Genomic DNA, 25,901 nt, shown 5'->3' on the forward strand with positions numbered 1-25,901 from the left:
AAAGTGCTGGGGAACCCCAGATTTTCCATCAGAGATCACGAGTTCTCCCCAGACAGGACATTCCTGCTTCAAGGAATCAGTACAAAAGGGACAGACTCCAAACCCTCCATTTCTGTAACAAAATCTGTGAGGAGCCCGGAGATGATTCAACTCACTTTATCCAACAGTGTTTGGCCAGCTCAGAAGCTTTTGTACAAGCAATCGCGGTCGCATGAATACAGACCTGGAAGCACAGGACAGCCATGGAAACACAGGCACTCCATGGGTACAGACACTAATAGCCAGGCCTGGATCTACAGAGCAACCCCAAAAGCACAGACACTCCACAGATACAGATCTGCACATATAGAGCAGCCCCAGAATAGAGACACCAGTGTATTTAAATACAAAACCCACATCTTTTCAGGAATATTTGCTGGCAAACAGTGCATTGGCCACAGACACACAGATAGGATCATGTCCCCTCACACATAGCACAATCTCTACTTGGGTATTACAGTTCTCGGCTGGGTGTAGAAGGAATGACTAAAGCACCACAGGCTCCTGGAATGGGAAGGCTGAGCTGGAATTTTTGGTTGAATGAAATTGGTTTGGCCAGAGTCCGGTTAGAAGTGGCTCACTGAACAGGAAGTGCTAAACCAGCCGAGAGACAATGAGCTGATGCTGAGCCACAGCCTAGGGTGAACAAGAGGGATTAAGGTTAAAAACATCCTCTCAATCCCATCTGGCCTCACAGATGGAATTCCATTGATAAACAAAAAAAGTCTGCCAGACCCTTGCAGAGTTTCTCCTACTGAGGCCTAGAGCTGGCTCACACATTTGCAGGTCATTGGGGACATGGTCACACCTTGGTCACATCTCTCCACAGCTGACGGAATGTCACTGAGACCCTCATTGTGCCCAGCTGATGGACGCCACCACACAGGTGGGAAACAGAGCGATGAATCCCTTTGGGATTGCAGGAGATGAAGAGCACACCTGGGAGCGCCTTCCTGAGAAGAGCAGTGGAGCAGGCTGGACTGTGCCCTGGTGCAGTGGTCCCTGGCTGTCACTGGCCTCAAGGGCAGCACAAATGTACAACTGACAGCAGGTCCTGCCAAGACTGCGTGATAGAGAAGGGGAATCCCACAGCTTCAGGGGACACCCCTCACCTGGCTGGTCTGAGTCCATGCCAGCTCCATGCTAAGGGTAAGAGAGTGGCACTTCTCGGGGCAGCACCTCGTGGCTTGGCCTGACAGAAACCAGCCCCGCAAACCGAGGCGCAGGAACCCAGGAAAAGCTGCCATTTATTCAACACTAGAACCTAAATACTTAAAGTGAAGAGTGACTCCTTCCTCACCTGGAGACAGGAAGGCACACCTGCTGCAAACCTGTGCTCATCTCAGGGCTTCTTGAGGCCACAGGGCAGCCCCAGGGCTGGCTTGGGTGCCACAGTGGGTGGGGAGTGCCACACGGCTGAGCTGGTGCGCTTGAAGTAGCGAGGTTTGCTCTTGTAGAAGATGTGCTCCAGTTTGGGGCTGGGGATGGCCCCGAACAGCGCGTCCACATCAGGGGGGTTGTAGTACTGCCGGATCACAGCTTGGCTGAGCTGATTCCCTGTGGGAACAGACGAGGGTTGCGTTAATTTTGTTAATTGGGATCGTTGTGTAAGTTGTATGGGTTGCGTCCCCGCTCTGCTCATCTCTCGTTGCTCCAAGACAGCTTAGCAGTGTATTTGTCTCCCATAACGTTGTGACAAGATCTCCAAGTGGTGGAGGACCCCCTGATTCCACAATGAACCATGGAATGGTTTGGGTTGGAAGGCACTTTAAAACTCATCCCAAGTTCCAACCCCCCACCATGGGCAAGGACATCTTCCACTAGGCCAGGTTGCTCCAAGCTCCTGTCCAGTGTTGGACACAAAAGTACTCATTCCATGCTGGAATACTTTACACTCCTCCAGGCAGGAGGAACCAGGCAAAACCCCACAGCAGGTCCCACAGTCTGCTGGGGGTCCTGGACACACACATTCCCCCTCACACACATACCAGTGGCCCAGGCAGGGACGGGCTTGCGAGGCTGGCTCTCATCATCTGTTGAGTCGTCGCTGTTCAGGTCCATCCCGTAGTCGTTGGAGCTTATCACAGGAACCTTCAGCTCCTTCCTGCTCTGCGGAGTCATCTCGTATGAGTTGCAGGCAGAAGAATTCTAGAAGGGAAACACATTCCACAGGTGTTGGATGGAGCAGCTGCATCAGGCTCCAAGTTACAGTAGGACAAGCTCGTCCCCACCTCCTGCTGTCACCTCATAGAAAAACCAGTCTGGCAATTCTCAAGTTTGGACCTGAGAGCTTGACCCAAGTTCCAAAGCTGTGACCCAATCATGGCTGTGCGTGGCCTTTTCTTGTTTAATTAGGCTGATTAATTTGCCATCTGTGGCATGAGCACACAGCAGCAGATGAATCTAATGGGTCTAATAGAATAAAGCTCCACTCCTGTCAAGCCAAAATTAACTGGAGGTTTTATGTCACTGGAGTAGAGTAACATGCTCTAAACACTCTCCAACCCAACTTCTGGGCTTGATTAATTATATAAAAACTGCTAATTGCTATACAGAGAACCTGGCCAACAGCTTAGCCAAATTAGCTCACACTAATGGGAGCAGCATGGGCAGGAGAAAACATACAACTGCAAATTTCAGATTTTTGAACTGGAAACTTTCAATAGAAATTCGATTTTCAGTAAGGAAATTAGTCTCTGGAGAGCTGGACACAGTTGTCCTTCCCCATCAGAGACCCCCTTCATGGCTTTGTGTCCAGTGAGATTATCTCCTACCCACTGGTTCTGCACTTAAAGGTTACATTTCTGAGCATTGCAAGGAAACAAGAGCCATGTGATTGTTGTCAATGCTCAGGACACGAAGGCACACTCACAGGATTCTCCCATGCCAAACCAACACCATTCCACAGGCTCTTCTGCCACCTTGTGGCTGTTCCCAAATTTGATCCGAAATAAAACTTTCAGCACTTTCTGCTCCTGGGGTCTTTCCGGTATTTAAGAGGCACTTAAGACAGCTCCAACAGCTGCTGTCTTACCCACACCCAGGAACCCTGCCCAATCCCTCCTGCTTCCCTTCTCTCTATCACTGAAATATTTGTGGAGTCAAATCCAGATAACTCTGTTCAGGATTTACAGAATTCCTGTAATGTGTTACAGAATTACAGAATGTGTTATTGGAAAGGCAGATAAAAGCAGAGGGTGGAACTGCCTGAGGCAAGAGTGGGTGAGTGCTGGGACTGAACTGTGCCGTCACCCCTAAGGATCCATCCCTAGTTACCACCTTGTTCTCCAGGAGTGGTGTCCGGGTGTTCTCTTTGGCCTTTTGCTCCTCTGACAGCTTCTTCTGCTCTTCCTCCTGCCTCTTCTTCTCCAGCATCTGCTGCTCTTGCTGCCAAGTGAGAGTACCACAGGATTACCCACGGGACTACCCTTAGAGACTACACTGCCAACCCAGCCATCCATCTTTGTGGCTGGCAAAATATCCAAGCACTTCATTACAGCTATTCCTCATGCTGCTGAGGAGTGCTTGGGACATGATGCAGCTTCCTCAGAGGGGCACAAACCCACTGTCCCCCATACCAGAGCATTGGCTGCCTTTCCCTGGGGCTCCTGCCAGGGAGAAAGCCAGGGTCTCCTGCCTTGGAAAACTTGGGGCTGACTTTATCTTCGGACTATAAAAGCCAGAAACCAGCTGACCATCTGCAGAAGTCTGTGCTTCTGATAGTGGCCTCTTTCTAGACTAGTAAACAGTATTTTCAGAGGCCAAATCTCCCCATGGTACTGTAACCATGCCAAACAGGTCTGACTTTCTGCTGAGAAGTGCAACAGTAGCGCTTTAGGGCTCCCCACAGTATCCCAGATGAGCTGCTCCAACAGCAACAGCTGATGAGGCCAGACTGTCTAGCTCTATCCCTTCCCAAAATCGATCACTTACCTCCTTCTTTTCCATCTCCCTGCGGAGCCGCTCCTTAGCAGCCGCTGCTTCCTTCTGCAGGCGGGCAGCCTTCTCCTGCTGCTCCCGGAGCCTGGGAACCACAGCACAGGCCCTCATTCCCAGAACCACACCAAGGCCCCCCCTTGCTCACAGCTCTTCAGGCACTCCCCATAAACACTCCTGACATCCCTGAGCCCAGAGTTCCTCCTTGGCAACTCAACACCAGCAACAGTCCAGAGCTGTGCTGCCACGTCAGTGCAGCTCCGTGCTCCTCATCTTACACTCCTGCCCTCTGCTCTGGCTGTGTTTCAATCCCAGCACAGAATTTGGTACATATATGGGGATTTTGCCTTACTTTTCTGCCTGGATCCGCTCCTGCTCCCTCTTCCTCTCCAGTTCCCTCTCTGCAGCCAACTGTCTCTCCCGTTCCTGTTCTGCCTGCCTCTGCTCAGCGATTTTCCGGGCACGCTCCTGCTCCTCTTCCTTCTTCTTTTGCATCAGCTCCCTGTGCCGCCGTTCCTCCTCCTCCTCCTGTAAGCCCAGGCAGGAGTTACTCACCTGACAGGAGCAGGCTCCAAGGGACAGAACCAGGAACCCCTCACTTGACCCAAATCCCCATCACTACACAGAAGGGAATATTCTTGGGGATAAATTCCCAGTGCCTAAGGCAGGTGGATCCCCCTTCCAGCTCTGCCTGTGGGACAGACCAGGCCCACACACACACCTGCTGCAGAGCTCTTTGTCTCCTGGCCTCCTCCTCTTGTCTGCGACGGGCCTCAGCTTCCTCCATCTTCCTGGCAGCCACTCTCTTCTTGATCTTCTCCTCTGCCAACCTTTCTTCCCGCACCTGGAGCACACACAGACCCAATCTCAGGCAGAACAGCACAGCAGGACCCCTCACAGGGCAAACCCTCCCTCCCTTTCCCCCAGCAACCAAGGGGGACTGTGCTTTTTAAAAAGGTCATATTTAGGGCAACGACTTTGTTTTACATCCTTGCAGGAAGAGCTGACCCCATGCTGAGGTTTACACATCCAGTCCCACAAAGCCATTGGAATATAACCTCAGAGTCATGCAATCAGACAGGCAGCTGGGAATAATTAAAGAAGACCAATGACCACTAGGCCCCTGCACAAATTGCCTGGAAGTCTGGGATCTGAGGAAGGCTCTGGAGGAAGGATGTTTGCTTTCCCCTGTCCAGCTATTACTCAGCTGGGAGAAACAGCAGATGAAACACTGGGGCCATTAGGCCACCTTTATCTACTGCAAGTCCTTCTCCAGTCTACCAGAGTATTAATAAAGCCCATTTAGATTCGTGATTATGAAGAAACGGGGGTTCAGCTGCCATTTGCTGCAGCCAGTGAAAGGCTGTCCCTCAGGATCACCAAGGCTCTGGAAAGTTCTTTATTCAACTATTCTTTGTTTCTTCTCCAAGCAGCCTCCGTGCCCTTCTTTCCAGAGAGCAAATTTGTGCGGTGCCAGTTGCCTCAGTGGCTACTGATTGTCCCAAATAAGCTCTGCAGGGGCTGTACCTTCTCAGTCTTCTCATCAAACAGTGCAATCTTCTGCTCAATTCTCCTCTTCCTCTCCTTCTCCATCTCCTCCGCGCGCTCCCGGGCTTGCAGCACCTTGCGCAGGCGTTCCTCGCGCTTCCTGAGGACACAGCCCAGCTCACCATCGTGTTCCAGCCAGGTGAACTCCCCCCAGCTTAGCATAAGGCCAAAAACATGCAGCAGGAAATTCAACAGCCCAAATTTCCCATTCATTTAAGTACCAACCATGTTTAAGCTCTGTCAGAAAGTGGGGACTCAAGACAAAAAGCTGCAGCAGTGGGCAGCAAGGACAATCAATACTTTGTATCAACATTCCAGAGATAGTCCAAGGACAAAACACTGCCTATGCCCACAGGACTTTCTGCTTCTTGCACAGTTCCTTCAAGACAAAACACCTGAACACAGGAACTTACAGGTGCCAAGAGCAATGTGACCACATCTACTCACAGCTTTGCCTCTCCAAGTCGCCGTTTCTTCTCCTCCTCCAGCTTTTGCCTTCTAAGCTGCTCAGCTTCTTGCTTCTTCCGCAGAGTCTCCAGTTTCTGCCTCTCTTTTTCCTGACGGGAATTGAAATGTCATTGTACCCAGTGGCCAGTGCTCTTTCCCAATTCAGCTGCTTTGGGCAAGGGCCCAGAGGCAAGAGCACAGAGCTGCAGGCAGGAATGGAAGCATCCCATATGGGAAGGTGAAAGCTCTGGAGCAGGGCTGCTCAGGCAGCCTTATGACCTGGTCATGGATGGACATATGCCAAGAAAACACTGGTGCGAATCTCAAGGAGCAAGAGGAGAAGATGGAGTGTTGAAACAGGAACATCCTCAGAGATTGCAGGCAGCCAGTCCTATGCTTTCTTTCGGTGCAAAGGAGCCACCAAGCAGTGCTAATGCCTGGCACAGCTCCCGCTCCCTGCGCTGAGCACAGGGACAGATGGTGCTCCAGGAAACACCTTGAGCTTCCACTGGTGCCTGGGCCTCCTGTGAGGCTCGATCTGGTGGTGAACCACAAGCACTACAAGAGCTCCCAGCTTGCTCTGGCACACAGCCAGCTTCACGTGCCAGCCAGAAACAGGGGCTTTCTCCTTGTTTTCCTGACCCAGCTAGGCACGCTGTCAGCCAGGGGAGCAAGATCCATCCACCACTACAGCCACAGCAAATGGATTAACATCAACCCGCTCCATGCCAAAGCAGGTCTGGTCTCAGCACAAACCCACAGATCAGCATGGTCATTATCCAAGGGAATGCCTTGCACTGGGCTCCTCGCTGAAAATGCTTTGGTGCTGTCAGAATCCAAACTGGTTAATATAAAACTAACAATTATATCTTATTGCTCTGCTGCTATTTAGTTATGTTTAGCTCCCACACGGAAAAACTCCCGAGGGGGAGCTGCCTGCAATGGAATGAAACCTAAAACATTCCACAAACTGACAGCAGCAGAGGAAGCACTCCCTAGCCACAAGACTCTTTTCTCATCCTATTAACTCCTTTGTAGAAGTGACACCAACATCAGCAAGAGCACAGCAAGATTGAAGCTGAAATCCTTCACTGCTTCCCAATGGCCTTCCCTGACCTGCTGGAGCACAGCCAACCTCTGAGTACAGCTCTAGGAAGCTCTGCCATTAGGCTGCTAGATGCAGGAATACCAATTCCTGCATCCTGTCCTCCTCTTTCTCCACCTCAGCTCTCCTGCAAGGGAAAACCAACCCCAGAACTGTCTATTTTGTAGGTGAGCTGTTTAGTATCAGGAGTATGAACAAGTCCTGCTTGGCACACGGCTTCCAGCGTGGCTCTGAGTGAATCCAGGAAGCTACACCCTTGTCTAGAACCAGCTTTCAAATCCCTCCCTCCCAGACTGCTCCTGGGCTTGGAAAACCAGGAGCTTGGAAAGCTCCCTGGGGTAGTGCAGAAGCACCTGCCTGGAGCCAGCCAAGGTGTGGTGTTGGTCCCAACAGGATCCTTCAGTGATACTTATGCCCACTCTGTCTGGACACCAGCAGTTGTCTGACTGGCCCCACATCCAGGACAGCCTCATGTTTCCTCCTGCCTCGAGAGTTTGGAAAACCTCCGTATTTTGCATTTAAGAGGTATTTGCTCAATGTCACTCATGAAAGAAGTCCTAGAAAGGAGACCTGGGATCTACAGGCTTCAGTTATCAACACAACTCAGCATTCACAATCCAACTTGATTTCTGTTTCCCAGTTTTCATCTCTGACTGTTACTTGCCAATAGCACGGGGAATGATGCAGGAATAAAGCTTGGAATTCTTCAGGAAGCTGACTACCACAATTTTATTTATTTAAGTGTAAACAGACCGCTTCAAATCACTTAGTTTCAAATGGATTGCAAAGCTCCTCTCATGTGTTTTAAGTTAGGCACTTAGGAAACCACTGTGTACTGGCTTAGAGAAGAGCCTCCTCTTACCTTGGGATCAGCCTGGAGAGGGGTGTTGTACCTGATGAAGGATTTTATGACTCCGTTCCTCCCCATGGAGCTCGGGGTCATGAGGAGCTGATTCTTCTGCACGGTGTGCAGGAACGTTTTGAACGGGCGCACCACCTGTGGGAGGAAGATCAAAGTGTGAGTGGGAATGAGGAAAAAAGGGTCTTGGTGAGGCACTCCAGGGTTAGAAAGATCTCACCTTGCTGGCTGGGAGGACTGGGGATGGGGTCTTCCTCCTGAGAGGAGACAGCCCTCCCTCCTCTGCCTGCTGGTGGTCATAGCGCTCGTCCACAGCTCTCTTGTAGCTCGGCTTCCTCCTGTGAGACAGCACAGCCCATCACACTGGGCAAATCCTCCTCATGCCTCCAAGTCAGGGCTGGAAAGAGCTATAAACTATCCTGGCTTAAGAGAGACTCCAGTGTAGTGAGACCCTGGCACAGGCTGCCCAGGGAAGCTGTGGTTGCCCCATGCCTGGAAGTGTCCGTGGCAAGATTGGACAGGGTGTGGAGCACCCTGGGATAGCGGAAAGTGTCCCTGCCCAGGGCAGGGGGTGGAACTGGATGGGCTTTAATGTCCCTTCCAACCCAAACCAGTCTGTGATTCCAAGATTGTGCATGCACGGTTATCCAATAAATAAAATCCTAAGGCAACAAAAAATAAAAATTCAATCATAGAATCATGGAGACAGGGAAAAGTTATATGCAGAAGCTTCACAGTCACAAACACTGAGGCCAGTGAGAAACATCCCAGCACTGTTTGGAACAGTACCACAGCCCACCTGAGACACTTCCAACCAGGACATACCTGGCACTCTGGGGCGGCTCCAGGGTCTCCCCATTCTTATTTAAGCTGTTTTCTGAAAAAGAACAGTTACACAGTGAGCTCTAGCAGGAAAAATCCCCTCCAAGACAGGTTTGACAGCAGAAAAGGGATGAAGCAGCTCACTGAGCAGCAAAACCACCTGCATGAGTAGGAATAGCAGGACCTGGCACTGTTCCCACCTGGAAACTCCAGACAAAGTGAAGCTGCCCAAAGCTGTCTGGGTTCTGCACAGCTTCAGCAACAGGGCTCAGCTGGGCCTCCCAACAACCCTCCAGCCTCATTATATCCATCTCCATGTGCTTGCCAGGATGGAAATATCTCCAGCACAGAGTTTTCTCACTGCTGATTGTCAGAAACAAATCCCTGCTCATCAAACATTAATTAATCTTTCAAACTGAGCTCTCAGATTAACTAGACAATCTTTCCAGCTTCCCAGTCAGCCTCCCAAAATGATAACTTCCCAAAGTGCTGCTCCAAAACCCTCTGGAATTACCACTGCTCTTCGGCTCCTGCAGCTGCCCCTGTTTGCTGATTGTGTGGGAGCGAAGAGACATCCGAGGGCTTTGGAAATCCTATGGGAAAAGCAAAAATGTTTTAGGACAACTGGACATGGAAACAGTCCATTCCTGGTTCAGATCATGGGTTGGTTCTGACAGGGGTACAGTCACCAATGTTACCAGGGAATGCCAAACGACCTCTTGGCAAAGCCCTGGATGTTGCATTATCAGGAGAGGCAGGGACATTAACACAAGCATCTGTGCAGCTTAAACTCGATCAGCTCATCAACCATTAAGGCCAGGAGCCTTCCAAGCTGTAAATCTGTGCTGCCAGAGCTCTGGCCAGAGCCAGCATGCCCATTTCCCTGAGCAGTGATGAATGGGGAGCCTGGAGACAGCAGGCAAATGGCTCATTTCCATGATTTATCTGTTTGTTATGGGATGCCCATTGCTACTCCCTGCCTCTGCACTTAGGCTGGGGCACGCTCTGCTGGGATAATGGGTTGTGGTTCTGGAATTGCTCTCTGCTAGCAGCACCAGCATTACCTCCTGGTCAGCACTTCACAGTGCTGCCTTGGGAAGAGAAGGGATTGATGGAGAATTCATCCTCCCCAATTGTTTCTGCAGGGCCTAGAGAAACTGACTTTGTCCGAGTTTCTGCACAGCCATAACAGCTCTCCTTGTTTTCACAAGTGCTTCAGGTCACTGTTGTGCCCCATTAATTCAGGCTCTGCTCACTGAAATTTATTCTGGACAAAACACTGACATGATCCCAGGATTACTTCCTCAGTGAGAATTGTGGACCTCAATAATCCTCACAAATTTCTGCATGTGTCCAAATTATTAAGTTTTTAATTACCTGCAGAAATGACCAAAAGGTCAAAAGAATCTTCAAAAATACAATGTGCAAACCATAACACAGGCTTAACCAAACTTCCCTGAACTATAAGGTTTTTTATTCTGTAAAGATTGGAGACTGTATCTTCACATAATGATCTCTAGCAAAAAGTTAAAAAAGAAGAGACAAGCAAGACTCAACCCTCATGTCAGGCTCAGGGTGGTGTGAAACAATTTCAACAGATTTAGGAAAATGACAGAGGAAAGGCTGTGTTTTAGTCAGAGACTCTTGGAAAGCATCTGAGACTGCAACACCCTTCTGACAGAACATCTCCACCTGCACCCAAAGGCATGGGTCACATGTGCTCATTTCCCAAAGAAACCTTGGCTGGTTTTGGTTTTGCTGGTTCTGGAATGCTGTGATTAAGACTTTCCCTAGTCTGAGTACCAGAACCACAGAGGCTCAGATGGGCTTGTGTACCTCTAAGCCAGATGCTCTCTGCCTTCCTCACTCACTGCTATGGGACAGGTTACGAAGTCTGACAATCCACAAGCAGAGCTCCCAAATTTCCCAATAAGGTGTATTCTACACGTGTTTCTCCCAAATCCATACAGGTACAAATGCTTTTAATCCCTGCCCAAGTCTTACCAACTTGGAAGGAGTGGAAGGTCCAGGAGGAGGCCTATGAAAAAAAAAGAAAGACAAAAAGGGCTATGCTTAGACAAACTGAGGAAACTGAGGAGCCACTTGGATTTTACACCAAGAATGGCAGTGAAAAGGTCCTGCAAGCAGGGTAGTGAGGATAAACAAATAAATAACTGAAAGCATTCTCACCCAGTTTTGACAACTGTTTCTTCATCCTCTGGCACACTTACGGAGCTGGAGGCTATGGGAGAGGAAAGAAAAAAAAACCACATCTGAGCTGTAAGGTTGGGGTGCAGCCAAGGATCTGGTGGGAGAAGGACCTTCAGAAACTGCAGAGGTGTTTGTCCTGCCCTGCGGCAGGGTGGGGCACAGGAGCACACCCAGGTGGCACTGCAGGAACATGGCCAGCACTTCCTGTGCAGGAAAGCAGTTTTCAATTATGGATGAATTCAGGCCAATACTCCATGAGCTGGCATTAATGGGTCAGGGCTTGGCCTCGGACTTATCTGCAGGGTCCTGAGTGGACATCAAGAGCAGTTAGAACCAGCCTTATTTACAGTGGGAATGCTGCTTCCCAAGCCAGCATTTCAGATGGCTCTGCTGCAGTGAGCTCAGGAGCTCCAGCACAGCCAGAACCTGCCATAAATAAACATAGAATCAATCAGATGCTGGTTGGGGTGGGAAGGGACATTAAAGCTCATCCAGTCCCACCCCCTGCCTTGAACAGAGACACCTTGCACTAGCCCAGGTTGCTTCAAGCCCTGTCCAACCTGGCCTTGGACACTTTCAGGGGTGGGGCAGCTTCTCTATCAGCACCTGCCAGGACCTCACCTCCCTCAAACAGAGGAATTCTTTCCATATATCTCATCTAAATTTCCACTTTCAGTTTGAATCCATTTCTCCTTGTTCTGTCACTCCACCTCCTGATGACAAGTCCCTCTCCAGCTTGTTTGTTTAATAATTCAAATAGTTTAGATCATACTGTCCTTGCCAAAATCTGCCTCTGCTACCAACTGTAAAATTGTGGGAGACTTTTAAACTACAAAATCCAGCCTCAAAATTCCCTTCTCAAACTCTATAACCAGCAGCCAGATCCTGCTAAGGAGAAGGGAACTGGTGGATGGGAAATTTCACCTTGCAGAAAACAGGCAGGTCTTTAGGAGAATCCATCACCCCTTTTGGATCACCAAATCCTTCTCGGCTTTGCCAATTGTCCCCACAGAAAATGAGAACACCAGCTGACCAGAGGAGCTGTGGCTGCCCTATCTCAGGAAGTGTCCAAGGCTTGGAGCAAACTGAATAATCTTTAAGATCCTTCCAACCCAAACCATGCTGCTCCAAGATTGACAACTTCTCCCAGCAAATTAGCAATGGTCAAAGCTACATTGAAATGGAGACACTGAGGCTAATCTCCCAGGTGATTTACAAAGCTGAGTTCAGTTACCTGGGTTTCTGTGCTCACAGGGGGCTCCAGAAAGCCAGAGAGAACTTCCATGAGGGATTGCAGCCTGTCTAGCCTGTGAAGGTCAGCTGTTACTCCCATACTGAAGACCCAACCCTAGTACTTTGCATTCCTCAGCAGCAGGAAGCAGCAGAACCCCCCCATAACACCCAAACTCACCATCCACTGAGCTACAGGACACAGATCTCTTCCGAGTTGCCTTCTTGCCCACTGCCCTGGCAATGGATGTCCGGATCATGCTCTCCCTCTTACTGGCCAGGGAGTATTTCTCTGCCAGGGAGGTTCTGCGGCTCAGGGATGTTTTCCCCATCAGACTCCGGCGCACAGAGCGGCGGCTGAGCCTGGAGCCAGTAGGAGTCCCTGGGTTGCTCCTCAGGGGCTGGGAAGGCTCCTGAGCCCGGCTGCGTTCCTGTGGGGAACCATCTCCCTCCTCCAGCCCAGCCCCTGGGCTCAGGATCACGGTGACATTGGCCGCCTTCGCTGTCTGCAGCTCAGGCACAGCCTGGCTGGCCTTAGGAGTACAGGGTACTACCAGTTCAGGGGCTGTGGGCACCTGTGGTGATTTGGGAACACCATGTTCCTTGGGAGAGCCATTCCCTGAGCTTGTAGGGAGCGGCTCTGCCAGCTTTGCTGCGCTCCTCTGGAGAGGCACTGCAGTACCAATGTGGTCAGCTTCCACCCAGGGTTCCTTCCCTGCTTCCTGTGGGGCAGGAAGGGTCTCAGCAACCACCTTGGAACTTCTGACAGAGGCTGCAGCCCGGGATCGCGTCACACGCTGTGGTGGAGAGTTTTCTTTGGCCTCAGCCCTGCTGAGTTCCAGGCTTTCTTTGTTCTGGAGTCGCTGAGAAAATCGCACAGAAGACACCAGTTTGATGCTGCCGTTCCTCCTCCTAGAGAGGCTGATCACAGGAACAGTGAGTTAGAGGGGAACAGGAGTCGGGAACAGCCCCGAGCCCTTCTGTACACACACAGACATTGAGCCAAAACACCTGGGATGGGCCCAGGAGACACAGAGCTGCACAAAGCAGCTAATACAGACAGCAATTAAGGCGTGTAATGATTTTAAAGCAGAAAGATAGTAGACAGAGACATGGGGACATAGAACCAGGCAACAATAAAAGCACCTCTCGCGAGAACCGAAATCCAATGTTTTTCGGCTGAGAGTGCCCCAGATACAGGGTCTGACCGGACCTTTAACACGAGCGGGACGCGCGGGGCGAAGGAAGAGGAACTCTCATTGGACAAAGGAGATCGCCAGGACATGCTCCGTGGAGGATACTTTTTCCCTGAACCCTTGGCAGCCGGTCTGTTCAGCCTCCCACGGGCTCCCTCCCTTCTCCAGGTGCCGAGGACATCCTCTGCGCTCCCGCTTTCCGCGGCCCGCGCCGAAGGGGATTCCCCGATCCCCGCTCCCGCCGCCCCTCACCGCTTCCTGCCGGGCTCCTGCTCTTCTTCCTCCAAGGCTGACAGCCGCTTCTTCCGTTGCCGCTTCTTCTGCGAAGGCGTCTTGGGCATCAGCTCGAGCTCCTCGCTGTAGTTGCTAGAGAGAAAGAGGCGATCAAGACGGGATCAGCGCGGAGGGCGGCCGGCAGGGGCCTAAGCGGGGAGCAGGTACCTGACAAACATCCTGACCGCCTCCTCGTAGATCTCATCCAGCCACACCATATCGGTCTCGTCTATTTGCCGCAGGAATTGGGCCAGACGCCGGTCGCACTCCGCGGGCAGCTCCAGCGTCCGCGCCGCGGCCGCCGCAGGCCCCATCGCAGCCGCGGTCGCCTTCGCCGCCATCGCTTCAACACCAACGGCCGCGCGCGCGCGGCACGCCGTTCAAACATAACCCCACCCCCCGATGCGGCCAATCACTGCCCACCGCTCCGCACGACCCGCCCTTCCCATTGGCTGCCAGGGGAAGGGTTCGCACTCGGCGCCGCTCTGCTTGCCCCTCTCTATGCTCCTGGAAGACTCGGCTCAGAAGGCGGGGCTTGAGGAGGCGGGGCCACAGGATGGTACTTTATAGTAGTTGAGGGTGACGGACGGGCAAAAAGACCAATAAAAGCCCGGAGATTGGGAGGTGCGTGCTGTGATTGGCGGAGGCCGGGGATAACCTCGGGGTGGGGAAGGGACGAGCCCTACTGTGAGGGTGTGGTGAGTGGACGAGGCGGCGGCAATAGCAGGTGCGGCTCTGGTCTGGCGGCGAGTGAATGCTCTGGAGGGTGCTTGGGAGGGGGTCCCCTGGGGCATGGAATGGAGTCCTCCATCACCTATGCCCCAGCTTGTCTTCATATCCCCCCCATGCCACTGAGCACCCCGGTGCCTCTTTCCCACACTGAGGGTCGCCCTGGCTGCCCACCAACCTCGTCCTCTCCCTTTGTGTTCCAGGCAAGGCGATGGCGGCGGGTCCCCAGCAGCTGCTGGAAGTGTGCGGGCGGAGGCTGTCCCGCTTCCTCTGCGATGCAAAGCACAAGCACCTGGCCTGGCTGCGGGAGGTGGAAGAGCAGGGCATGAGGATGCTCAAGAGGTAGGGGCTGCCCTGAGGGGATCCCTCTGTACCCACCTGAGCTGGACTCAGGTGTGTGGTGGACCCCATCCTTTCCTTGTTTTGGGAGGGTTGATGTGGGCAATAGGGAAAGCAATGTATACTCTGCCTCTTTTGCCTCACAGCAGCTTCAGGGATGAGCCTATGCTCTTGCCCAAAACGCCTTCGCAGAGGAGGAGGCTCAGGAAAAGGCAGTCCTCCTGGATGAGGGAGGAAAACAAGGAGCTGAGCAGGAGGAGGTAGGTGGGTCAGCTGGCTCTGGCTCTGCCTCACGGTGTTTGGATGAAACAAAACCGTGCCTGCATTAGGGGGCACATTGGGATTGATCACTGTTGAGACTGTGGTAGGAGTTTGACATAACGTTGGCTGCATTCCTTTCCCCCCCCCTTTTTTTTTTTTGGTGCTGTAGTTAAAGACTAATAAATACTATTTTCTTGTTACTTTGGATTTGGGTTTTGTCTCATTGGATTTGGCTTTTGACCTGAGGTTGCTGCTCCTGGTGTTCACCATCTAAGCCTCTGTGTTGGTGCCTAGAAAACTTGGGAAAGGGATGTGTTCCCAACACCCTGTTCAAATTTGCAGGCAGGGAGGCTCTAAGATTTTTATGGAGGTGCTGAAGTGGAAATTCCAAGTGATTTGCTTAGAACTCACCCCACTTCTAAAGCTGCCCAAACCTGATCTATTGGTGTGTTAGGGCACTAAAATCATGCTAACTGTGGTGAAAAGCCAGCAGGAGGAAGAGTTAGAGCTGGGAGACTGTCAGGAAGCAGACATGGAGGGTGGGGAGAGCAGCAGGAATAGCGGGAGCGTGGGAGGTTTGTGTGTGTGTGTGTGAGGGAGAGCAGGGAAAGCAGCACTGTGCATCAGAGTAGGGAGAGCTCTGGGCCCTGCTCTGGGTGCTCAGGTTACACCTTCTCCAGGGGAGCAGCCCAGCTAACTCCTGTTTGTGTTTTCCTTCATTTAAACTTGGTTTGGGAAGAGGTGTTGATGTAGCAAGGCCTGTCAGCCGGAAGGTGACACACCTCTGTAGCTGCCATCCTCTGCCATGCACTGCTCCCAGGGTGGGGTTTAACGCCAGATCCTGGTGTAGGGTTAAATACGCCTTTCCCACTCCCATTTCTCCATAAATGATTCTGGATACCCAGCCTGTGTGGCCTTGTGTGTGAGCTCCCACCTGGGCTGTGTCCACGTGCCTTTCCCCAGGAATAGGATGGGCTGTGAGGGGGAACAGTGGAGGGGAGAAGCAGCAGCAGCTGCTTTACTTTTATACTATCTGCTTTCCCCTTTGAAACTTGCTTGGGAGTGGACAACAACTCCATCGTTTCCTTCAAAATTCTTTTCCTTTAAGGTTATCCCGAAGGAGGAGTGGTGTCAAGCTGCTGTCTTCTAGTCTGAATTCCCAGCAGGGCCTGAGCCAGGAGCAGCCCCAGGGCCCTGTCTGTGAGGGGCAGAATGCATCCGTGCCCAGCTGCGCTCCAGGATCTCAGTCTGGTATCACACCCCAGCTCCCAGCTCTGCCTGGGAAGCCGCCTGTGGAAGCACAAGTTCCCATGGCAGATCTGGATTGTCGAGAGCGTCCTCAGAGTGCTGCTGTGGATGATGCAGCCCCTCCAGCAATTTTGGGGGAACAGCTGCCTGAGGGGGATGCAGCAGCTGAGTTCCAAGAGGTCCCTGGGATCCTAGCTGCACAGCCAGGAAGGGATAGGGAGCAGGACCCCAGGAGAGCCAGTACATCTACTCCCAAGGCTGTTTGGAATGGTGATCCTGCTATGCTCCAAGGAGATGGATGTCCTCAAGGCCTGGAGACACTGCTCTTCCAGGACTCCCCCAGTAAAAGTCTAACAGAGAAATCCAGGACACGCCGCAGGAGCGGGATGGGTGCCCCCCAAAAGAGCAATAGGGCTTCCCTGGCAGAAAAGTGCTCCCTGGCCACCAGGAGGGAGAACATGATCCGGAGATCCATCGGCAGGGCCATGGCCAGGAAGGCAGCAGCACGAGAATCCTCCTCAGCCTCTAGCAGAGTGAGCTGTGAGTCCCTGCACTGCTTCCATGTGGGAATGGAGCAGTGTGGAGCTGCTTATCCCTGGCTCCAGCTCCCCCGAGTTTCCTTGTCCTTGTGGGCTCCTGGGGTGCAGCTTCAAGCCAGGTTGTTGCTGCAGCAGGTGAAGGCTGGAGGGGCAGGTGGAGTTGGGGTACACAGGTTGGGAATGGGCAAAAAGCACAGTTGTGGAAGGGAAAGTGTAGCTAGGCTGGTTCCAGCCACATGTACCTTTGGATTGGGAGAGACTGCTACTTTCCCTGGGGAAGGGCTTTATGGTATCTGCCAGCTCTCCAAAAAATCAATAGGGCTGAAAGTGCAGTCCTGAAGTTAGGCTGAAATGGGCAGAGGAACTCAAATGCTTTTTGGGTGAGGATAGAAGAGACTCAAACTAGCTGTGTCACCAGAGGAACAGGGGTCAGGAAGCCCAGGCTGTTTCTGGTAGCTCTGAATCCCTTGTATCTGCTATTCCTGCTGCCCCTGACAGGGTTTGGCTGTTTGGGCTTTCCAAAACCATTGCTGCTGCAGGCAAACAGGCTGTGGTGGAGCATGGAGGCCTCTGGAATTCAGCTTTGTCAGCCTTGAGTCACGCCGTATCCAGGCGTTTGTTATAACACTTGGAGCGAAGGGGTGTGATGGGGGGGTGGAAAGAGCCTGGAATCAGCCCAAACTCCCCGGATTCCTGCACCAGAGCGTGCGGGGAGGCAGGAGCTGCAGCCAATGGCCTGGGAATGCTGGCTGTGACACAGGCAGCTGGAGCAGGCTGCAGGCAGCAGAGCTGCTACCTTGGTGCTCTGCCTTCCTAGCCCACTCCAGATTCAGTGGCACTCGAGGGAGGTGTGGTGCTGGTGGGGAAAGCTGAGCAATCCATGTTCCTGGGAGGAAGCCTGAGCTCTTTCATGTGCACCCTGTGGCTGTTGGGAGCCTGGGAGTGAAATCCCCAGGTCCACTTAAGCTTTCCTCTCCAGGTCAGAGCTCCTTGGAGGCTTTTGTGGAAGAAGATGTGACCAGCGGCACAAGGTGAGGCTGCCACATAATGCGGGTGGGAAGGGATCCCAGCATTCCCTGTGAGGATGCTCTCCAGATGGCTTTTCTGTCACAGATTTTGTCAAGGACTGCTCAGGTGTTGCTGTCACCTGGGGCTGGATGAGATGTCAGGTTGTGTTGTTCAGGCACAGTGTGATTAAATCCTTCCCTGGGGTGGGCAGTGGTGCGTCTTGGGGTTCCTGGAATTCCTGGCTGCCACTAGCTCTGGAATGTTGGTGGTCAGTCAGGTCTGCTCTGGAAAAGGGATAGCCCAAGGCTGTTAGAGTCCCTTCCTTTCCTGTTATTGGGGCCCAAAGTGGTTATGGGATGTTCAGCAGCACAGTGTGACAGTCTCTCAGAGGAATTCACAGGCCAGCCTTGATGTGCCTGGCTGGAATAGCCTCTGGATGTGCTTAGGAACCTGACCCTTCGCTTGGAATCCCACAAACTACCTTCATCACCTGTAACTCGCCTTTGGAGAGAATTTAAATTATTAAAATAGTTTTTCCTTTACAGGCCTGAGCTGGAGCCAAATTCCCCGAGGGAGAAGGTGAGTTTCAAGGAACAACATTCAGACTGTGTGGATGCCTTCTTGCTGAGTCAGTACCTTTGCTGAGGTTTTTGCTGGATGCAGCAATGTTGCCAGTGTCCCAAAAGGAGCCTGCACAGCCCTCACTGGGTGGAAAGCTAATGCTATCTGAGCAAGCAGCTGGGTTTTTCCAGGGCAGCAGGTCCCTGGTAGCCTTGTTCTTTGTAGCAGCTGTGCTAAAGGAATGCTTGTCCCCTTTCCCCTGCAGGCTCCTGGAGATGTCCTTGTTCCAAGTATGAGTCCCCGAGCTGTCAACCCTCCTGCACAGCACCTGTCCCCTCTGGAGCAGCAGGCAGGGAATGCTGCAGGTAACTTGCAGGTGCTCTTGCTTTCCTTGCATGAAACCCTCAAAACGCACAGACCTAGAGGTCAGCAGGGACATTCCTGAGAAGTAAGGGGTTTGTGTTGAAACTGAACTGCTTCTGACCAATCAAGGAGGGCTTCCAGATAAAGTTTGGACCTCATGTAAAGGTGAGACAACAGTTAGGTGGACAGGGACATGTAAATGTGTCCAAGCTGTGAGACAAACACTGCCCTGTGCAGCTTCAGTCTGGGCAATGAGTGAGTAGGGATATTTGGGAAGGAGGCCCTGGACCTGGAGTCTTCCACAGAATGTCATCTCTTCTCCCTCTGGGGTTGCATTATGTGAGGATTTAGAGGTACTGATTATTTTCTGTGCCTCTGAACAAGAGGGGGTTGGGGGAGGGTTTCTTTTTACCTGTGGGAACTGCAAGATGTGACAAGCAGCTGGAGCTGGAATGGAGGAGAATCCCTGGAGAGAGCTGGATACCTCACACGTGGCACTGACTGCATATTTTTCCACAGGAAGCCATATAAATCCTGACAGTGGACCCCAGAAGTGCCAGGAGAAAACCCACTGTGCCAAGCCCCTGGAGAATTCCTCATGCATGTGGTAGGAGGCATTGCAAGGAGGAGGGGATGAACCGGGGGTCTGGAAGGACTCAGGTTTAGCATTTTAAGTCGTTTGTGCTAAAAAAGGATGTGTGTGGATGTTTCCCTGCCTTTCTCTCACAATTTCCAGTAGCTCTCCTGGAAAATCCTTTGGCCAGATCCTGTCTTGGAAGTCCCCTGTGGCTTTTGGAGCCTTGTTTGGGTCTGGATCTGGGTCTGGAATGGGGAGGAGCACCGAAAGTCCTGCACAAACCAGTAGAGGTGCCCTAGCACAGTTAGCTTAGCGCTGGGAGATGAATCCCAAGAGAGTGGTCAGGGAGCAAGTGACTAACCTGGTTATTTTTGACTGTGTGTCTGGAATTGCTGACCTGACTCCCAGAATACCTAATGTCTCCTCACTGCATGTTGCTGGAAAGGTTTCGGGAGAAAGGTGTAATGGCCAGTAAATCCCTCTGGAAGGTGTGACAGCCACTTTATGTCCCTTCTGCTAATGCCATCAGGATGAAAGGCTGCAAGCAGGCCCTGGGTGCCCTGTGGCATGGGCAGCAGACGGGGAGCCGGGTCCTTTCCCCTTTGGATGAGAAGCACAAGACCTCAGCAAACCAGGCTCTGTCATCTCCTTCTCCAACCAGCAAGGTGAGTGGTGCCACAGCCCTGTGCCCCCTGTCCCATACAGGCCCTGAGCTGCCTCCCTCTCTCCCTTCAGGCTGTCAGGCCACTGAAGAACTTCCTGCAGGGACAAGGCAGTGGCATCAAGGACTTCATCAGGCGCAACACTCCCACCCGGCCCCCCCTGAAGGTGCCTCATGTCTGAGAGGCAGGAGGAGAAGAGGTTGCATGTGCTGGGAAGGGGAGTTCTGGTGTTACTTCTAACCATTTAATTGGGTTTTTTTATGCACTTTCTCTGCAGGGAGACTTTGTTGTAAGTATGGCACCTTGTCCGTGGGGCTGATGTGCTCTACCCTCATGTGGATGTCCATCAGCCCTCTGGTGACACCAGTGGTGAGGTGACAGGATCTCTGCGCTGGTGTGTTCTGCTGGGACTGGGCACTGCTGGGAGCCTCTGTCCTTTGAGCCAGGCTGCACTGTACTCCCTTTCTACCATTCTTCTGGTTCCTGGGACAGGTGGTCACCTCCAGCAGGGGTGTGCTATTCTTTTCTAAATATATTCTCTGTAGCTGAAGGACTGAGGTTTTTCCTTCTGTACCTCTACTTACATTGGGTAATCCTTGTTGTCAGATATGCGTTGTCTCCCTTCTCCTCACTCCCCATCCTGGTGTCCAGGTGAATGACTCCAACAGCGACTGCATGTACCAGGCTGCCTGAGGGGAGACACAGACCCCAGCACCAGGTACAGTCTGAACTCTTCTCCCTTCAGGAGAAGGAGAGGCAGAGACTGGAGAACCTCCGGAAGAAGCAGGAGGCTGAGGAACAGAGGAAGAAGAAAGTGGAGGAGGAGAAGAGACGGCGTCAGGCAGAAATGAAGCAGTGAGTTGAGCCCCTTTCCCCCTGCTCTTTCCTTGGTCAGCACAGACTTGCCTTGTACTTCTCACTTGGAATGAGCCTTCTGGGAGCAGGCAGAGCTAAGGGGGTACCTCTTGCCCACGCACTGCCCAGAAAGCGGGAAGAGCGCCTGAGGAAGGCCCTGCAGGCTCGGGAGCGTGCGGAACAGATGGAGGAAAAGAAGAAAAAGCGCGTGGAGCAGAAGATCCTGCAGAGTGATGAGAAGGTGAGAAGGCTGAGGGGGCTTTGGGTCTCTCTGAGAGCTGTGAGACCAGGAGGTGTGAGCAGGGCACTGGCAAGGTCCACACATGGCAGAATTCTTTCTGACGAGGAGAGGTTTTTGTTCTTCATCCCTCTGCACGTTCCTGTTGGGACAGGCCCTGTTCATGCTGCTCTGCATTCAGGGAATGTGGCAGCCCCTGCCTGCCCTGTGCACAGCCCTGCAGATGACAGCCTCACCTGGCCCATGTGCATAGACTGGAGTGTGTGACTCAGTACGGGGTGCTCTTGGGTCAGGTTTGGGTTTCAGAGCCTGACCTGGCCTTTTTTATGGGGGCAGGCTGGGCTGGTGGCTATGTGCTAGTCCTGTTGCTGTGTTATGGCTGTGGAAGGCTGAGGGAGCTGTGCCTGAGGGCCCAGAGCCCGAGCAGCCTCTCGGTTCAGGAATGAGCCTGGCTGTTCATTTTGGACTGGACTGAAGAGATCTTTGGAAAGATCAGTTTTGGAAAACAAGGAGTCACATTCCTTTCAGCTCTTCCCAAACCCTGGGTGGACAAACAAACATGCACGCACTGCTGGCTCCTCAGTCTCCTTAGGATCTGGGGTAGCCTAAGCTCCAGACCCCAGATTTCTCTCCAAGGCTGTGAAGTATGTCCTTGGAGCAGTGGAGCTGACAGATGTGCACATCTCACAGATGAAGGAAGAGAAGGTGGCAGAGGAGCGGAGCAAGAGGAAAGGGTCCAAGAAACATGGGGAAGCAGAGGCACGGAAGCAGAAAGCCCTGAGAGGGGTAAGAGCAACTCAGGACACTCCTGCACATGGAAAAAGACAGGCATAGAAGGCACCTGCTGTGTTGGTGTGGCTGGTGGGACAGGGACAGGTTTCTGCAGGGATTTTTGGGGTCTGGTCTGCCAGATCTCAGTCCAGGCAGCTGAGGTTGGGTTGGGGCACAAGGGAGAAATGTTCCAGCTGCTGGAGCCTTATGGGGTTTTCCTCTTGTTTCTTCAGGAGGAAAAGGAGCAGCAAGAACCACAGCAGAAAAGAGAGGATGAAGTGAAGGAAAGAGCAAAGACAGTCTTGGAACTCAAGAACCTTCTGGAGCAGCAACAGCTGGGACAAGTGAAGGAGAGGTGTGAGCTGGTGCCTGTCCTGGAACAGGGAGTTGGCCTTGGCCATGGGGAAACAGTGGATGTAAATGTGACATTGCACCTGGGCTCCAGAGCTACCTGGAGGTGGCAGGAGGGAGGCAGAAGCAGGAGGCTCTAAGAGGGTGAGGGACAGATGGACCTGCTTCCCTCTCTGAATTCTTTCTTTTCTCCCAGGGATCCCAAGCAGCGAGGAAAGGAGAAGCCCCCCCAAGCACAGCAGGAGTCAGCAGCATTGGCTGGCAAGGCCACCAAGGTGGGATTTGAGTGTTTGGGGTCAGCCTCTCTGCAGCACACAGGCTGGGTTCAGGATCAGGTGTTTGCAAAGTGCTGTGTTGCTGGGATGTTGTTTAGAGGATCAAATACAATAAAATTAGTGTTTTTTATTGTACAGAGGCACTGTGCAGGAACAAGCCAAGGGCTGGGGTTTCCTTGGCTGACAGGTGAGCCCTCAGCCCTGTCATGGTATGGTGACAGTCATGAAATGGTACTTGGAAGAACACCCCAAAGAGCTTTCACTGATCCTAAAATCAATGTGGAAATTAGAGATTTATTAATGTTTTACTGCCGCATTTCCTCATTGTGACCCCCAGACCTCGGGTGCCACATGGTTCTGCGTTATTTCATTTGCACTCACCCAAAGAACATTGGGGCGTTAAGTCAGGGTTGTTGGTCTTGAAATATCACACTAACATTTGCTTTTACTCTCTACTCTTAAATTCATTGCTTCATTAGTGAAAAATCAATGCCCCAAATGGTTCTTCCTCTTCAGGATCAATTCTTCCTCCTGTGTGGGCTCCTGCTGCACTCCTTCCCTTAGTCCCTGGTGCTTGGACTCTTTTGTGCTGTATAAATTTAATTTAAGGTCTGAATCCTTCCTGTGCTGCCAGCAGCTGGGCCCAAATGAGCTGGGCAAAGCTTTTCCAGGCAGAAGAAAATGGAAATAACTCCAAGTGCTGAGCAGCACAGGAGGGAAACTCTAGGAGAAATGGTTTGGGTCAAAAAGGAGCTTCAGCAGTTATTTTTTCCTTATTAGGGGAAAGACAGTCCCAAAGAGCTGCCCCGTGGGCCTGGGCTGGAGGAAAGATATGAGCCACCAGAATCCTTTTTCCCAGCTCTTAATGTCTGGCTCCAAGCAGAGAGGGTGAGTGTGGGCTCCAGAGAGCCAGGCTGAATCTGAGCAGAGACGGGAGTGGCATTATCTGGGAGTCTTGGATTTGGGGTTATTTCTGCAGAAGCAGCCACAGAGGCACTAAGGACTGGATGTTGCCAGAGCTGCCAAATACACAGCTGTGTCAGAGTCTGTTCTGTGTGTGTGAGGAATGACTTAATTCCTGTGTTTTACAGGAGGCTGACAGTCAGCAGCAGCCGGGAGAGGAGAAAAAACCCATTCAACCTGCAGCCCCTGGGCTGTGGCCAAACAAAGCCATCAAGGTGAGCCCTGGCCCCAGCACAGCCCTGGGGTTGGCCCCAAGTAGCCTGCTGTGGCTACTTGGCCCCTGGGGCTCGGAGCCACTGCAGAGCTCGGCACAGGGACTCTGATGGAAAAACAAGTGGTTGGTGGTGGAAAAGATGCTGGAAGCGGCCACGGGAGGGCAGCAGGTCCTGAGGCGACATTCCACCGGGCAAGCCCGGCTGTGCCAGCTGCACATGCAGAGCCTTCCATGGGCAGAGCGGCAGGAAAGGCTGCTTGGAGCTGGGATGCGATGCTGTTTTCTGCCGGGAATCTGCTGTGGGGCTGTGGGCTCCGTCCTGGCTGTGTCAGAGCTCCAGCAAGGGAAAACCGACCTGCCACAGAATATGTAGAAGGAGTTGAGTGCTGGGACATGCAGGGTGTGCCTTTCCCAGGTTTTTCCACAGAAAACAGCGGGGGGGTGGGGAGTGTTGAGTGGGTGTCAAGGCATGAAGCCCAGTGACAGTTTTGTGTTGGTTCAGGATCTGAGCATTTTGGGGTTCTGGTGGCCATCCCAGCCATGGAAATGCTACTTCCCTTGCTCATCACTGCTCTCCGTGTGGTTTCAGAAATCCCTCTCCACATCCTGCCTCGGGTTCCTGAAAGGTGCTCAAGAACCAGGATCACCCCCAGCCAATGAGAACAGCTACGGGCTGGATCTGAACAGCGATGACTCCACAGATGATGAGAGCAACCCTCGGAAGCCTGTCCCTGCCTGGGCTGATGGTAGGTGCCAGCCCTGGGCTGGCTTTCTTTCCCTCCTGCCCTTGAGCTTTCCAGCCTTGCTCAGAGCCATCCCAAAGCACAGTCCAGGAGCGTGTGCACGTCTGGCAGCACTGGCAGCTCCCAGCTCTGTGTCCTGATGGGATCAGTGCTGCTTCCTGCAAGGCCTCCTGGGCTGAGGTAAAACCATGGTCCTCTGAGAGGAAAAGGGGAATAGTCCCCAGTCCTGAGGAGGAGCAGGGTCTGGTGGCTTTGGGAGATGTCCCAGCCTTCCCGCACAGCTCGTGGGTTCTCAGAGGGGAAGGGGAGTGCCGGTCCTGGGGGATGAGGCAGGGCCTGCATCCGTGTGTTGTTCCTGTTGTTCCCACAGGGGCGCAGCTCCAGCAGGCCATCGTGCACCAGTACTACCACCCGGTGGATGTGGATGCCCTGTTCGGGGCCATCCCCAGCCCCAGGCTGGAGCACATCTTCTACAAGAGCAAGCCCCGCTACTTCAAGCGCACCAGCTCAGCCGTGTGGCACTCCCCACCCGGCCCCTCCTGTGGCCCCTCCTGTACCTTCCTGAGCTGAGCCAAGGCAGTGAAAGGGGGTTCTAGGGACTCTGTTTACCTGTGTTTATGGTTTTAACTTTTTATTCTTATTTTCTACAGAAATAAAGTTGTTTCATGAAGTCCGACACTGATTGGGTGTGTCTCCTTTTCCCGTACCTTGATGATTGTGCCTTCTGCCTTGCAGAAATCACAGTTACTAATCTGCAACCAGAGCCATTTCCTAGTCTGCCTCATTTCCTATTCACTTAGGATATTCCCTTATACAAGGAAGTTTGGAAATTGCTGTAGGAATCAGCAGGTTTTTTAATCACACTGAGGGGATAATGTTTTTGTAAGGCTTTTTTTATATATTTACTATATTTATGTATTTATTTTTGCTGTGTTAATTATCTGCAATTCCTTTTCCTTGAACAATTCCTGTGCACTCATCTTAGTCTGAGCCAGAATGTTCTTCCTGCTGTTGCAAAAATCTCCCTGGACAATTTAAGCAGTGGTTAATGCCTTCTCACCCTTTTTTATTTTTTTTTTTTTTCTAATGGAAAAAGGAAGCCCAGGCTCAGCTCTGGATCCTGTTGTGGCAGGATCAGTGAACAACCTGTCTTGAGCAGGAGCTGGGTTCAGTTGGGAAGGGTGAGGGCAGGGATCCGTCCCCAGGGGATCTGTCAGTGTGGCACCCTCAACAGCAGAGCTGCACCTATCCCACTCCTTCTTTTCCCATGCCTGAAGACACAGGGATTTAGAGGATCAGGGATGGATTGAAAGAGAAAAGGCTGTGGCTGTAAGGTGGATTTACAGACCCAGAATCCCAGGAGCTGTCCTTCTACTCCTTCCATAACCAGGGGCTGCAAGTGCATGGAGCCCTCAGTCCCAGAGCCCATGCTTGCCTAACAGGACTTTTGTCCCAGGAATGCCTTTTGGATGGGATCAGGTAGGGAGTTCAGGGGCAAGGGCTTGAGGACAGCCAGAAGGCAGCATCTGTTTCGTGGC

General features: G+C 52.3%; 2 protein-coding genes across 2 annotated transcripts; one reads left to right on the plus strand and one right to left on the minus strand.

Moving 5' to 3' along the window:
• Window positions 1–179: 179 nt before the first annotated feature.
• INCENP (inner centromere protein) lies at window positions 180–14,007 on the minus strand. The gene is made up of 17 exons (XM_062494463.1): window positions 13,835–14,007; window positions 13,646–13,759; window positions 12,379–13,118; window positions 10,947–10,998; window positions 10,761–10,794; window positions 9,271–9,349; window positions 8,760–8,811; window positions 8,155–8,272; window positions 7,938–8,072; window positions 5,971–6,080; window positions 5,503–5,623; window positions 4,697–4,819; window positions 4,328–4,503; window positions 3,973–4,063; window positions 3,316–3,426; window positions 2,028–2,187; window positions 180–1,596 (listed from the first exon to the last, which is right to left on the minus strand). Exons 1-17 carry the CDS (start codon window positions 14,005–14,007, stop codon window positions 1,382–1,384), a joined length of 2,604 nt encoding a protein of 867 aa, XP_062350447.1. The 3' UTR covers window positions 180–1,381.
• Window positions 14,008–14,377: 370 nt separating this feature from the next.
• LOC134045680 (inner centromere protein-like) lies at window positions 14,378–24,933 on the plus strand. The gene is made up of 20 exons (XM_062495562.1): window positions 14,378–14,393; window positions 14,599–14,737; window positions 14,881–14,994; window positions 16,104–16,783; window positions 17,762–17,813; window positions 18,336–18,369; window positions 18,617–18,716; window positions 19,234–19,321; window positions 19,821–19,956; window positions 20,027–20,119; window positions 20,231–20,242; window positions 20,699–20,808; window positions 20,938–21,049; window positions 21,737–21,832; window positions 22,054–22,172; window positions 22,365–22,443; window positions 23,224–23,331; window positions 23,535–23,621; window positions 24,210–24,366; window positions 24,734–24,933. The coding sequence occupies exons 2-20, from the start codon at window positions 14,607–14,609 to the stop codon at window positions 24,931–24,933; spliced, it is 2,508 nt and encodes an 835-aa protein (XP_062351546.1). The 5' UTR covers window positions 14,378–14,393; window positions 14,599–14,606.
• Window positions 24,934–25,901: the final 968 nt, after the last annotated feature.

This window comes from Cinclus cinclus, chromosome 6, assembly GCF_963662255.1.
Source record: "Cinclus cinclus chromosome 6, bCinCin1.1, whole genome shotgun sequence".
Classification (NCBI taxonomy): domain Eukaryota; kingdom Metazoa; phylum Chordata; class Aves; order Passeriformes; family Cinclidae; genus Cinclus; species Cinclus cinclus.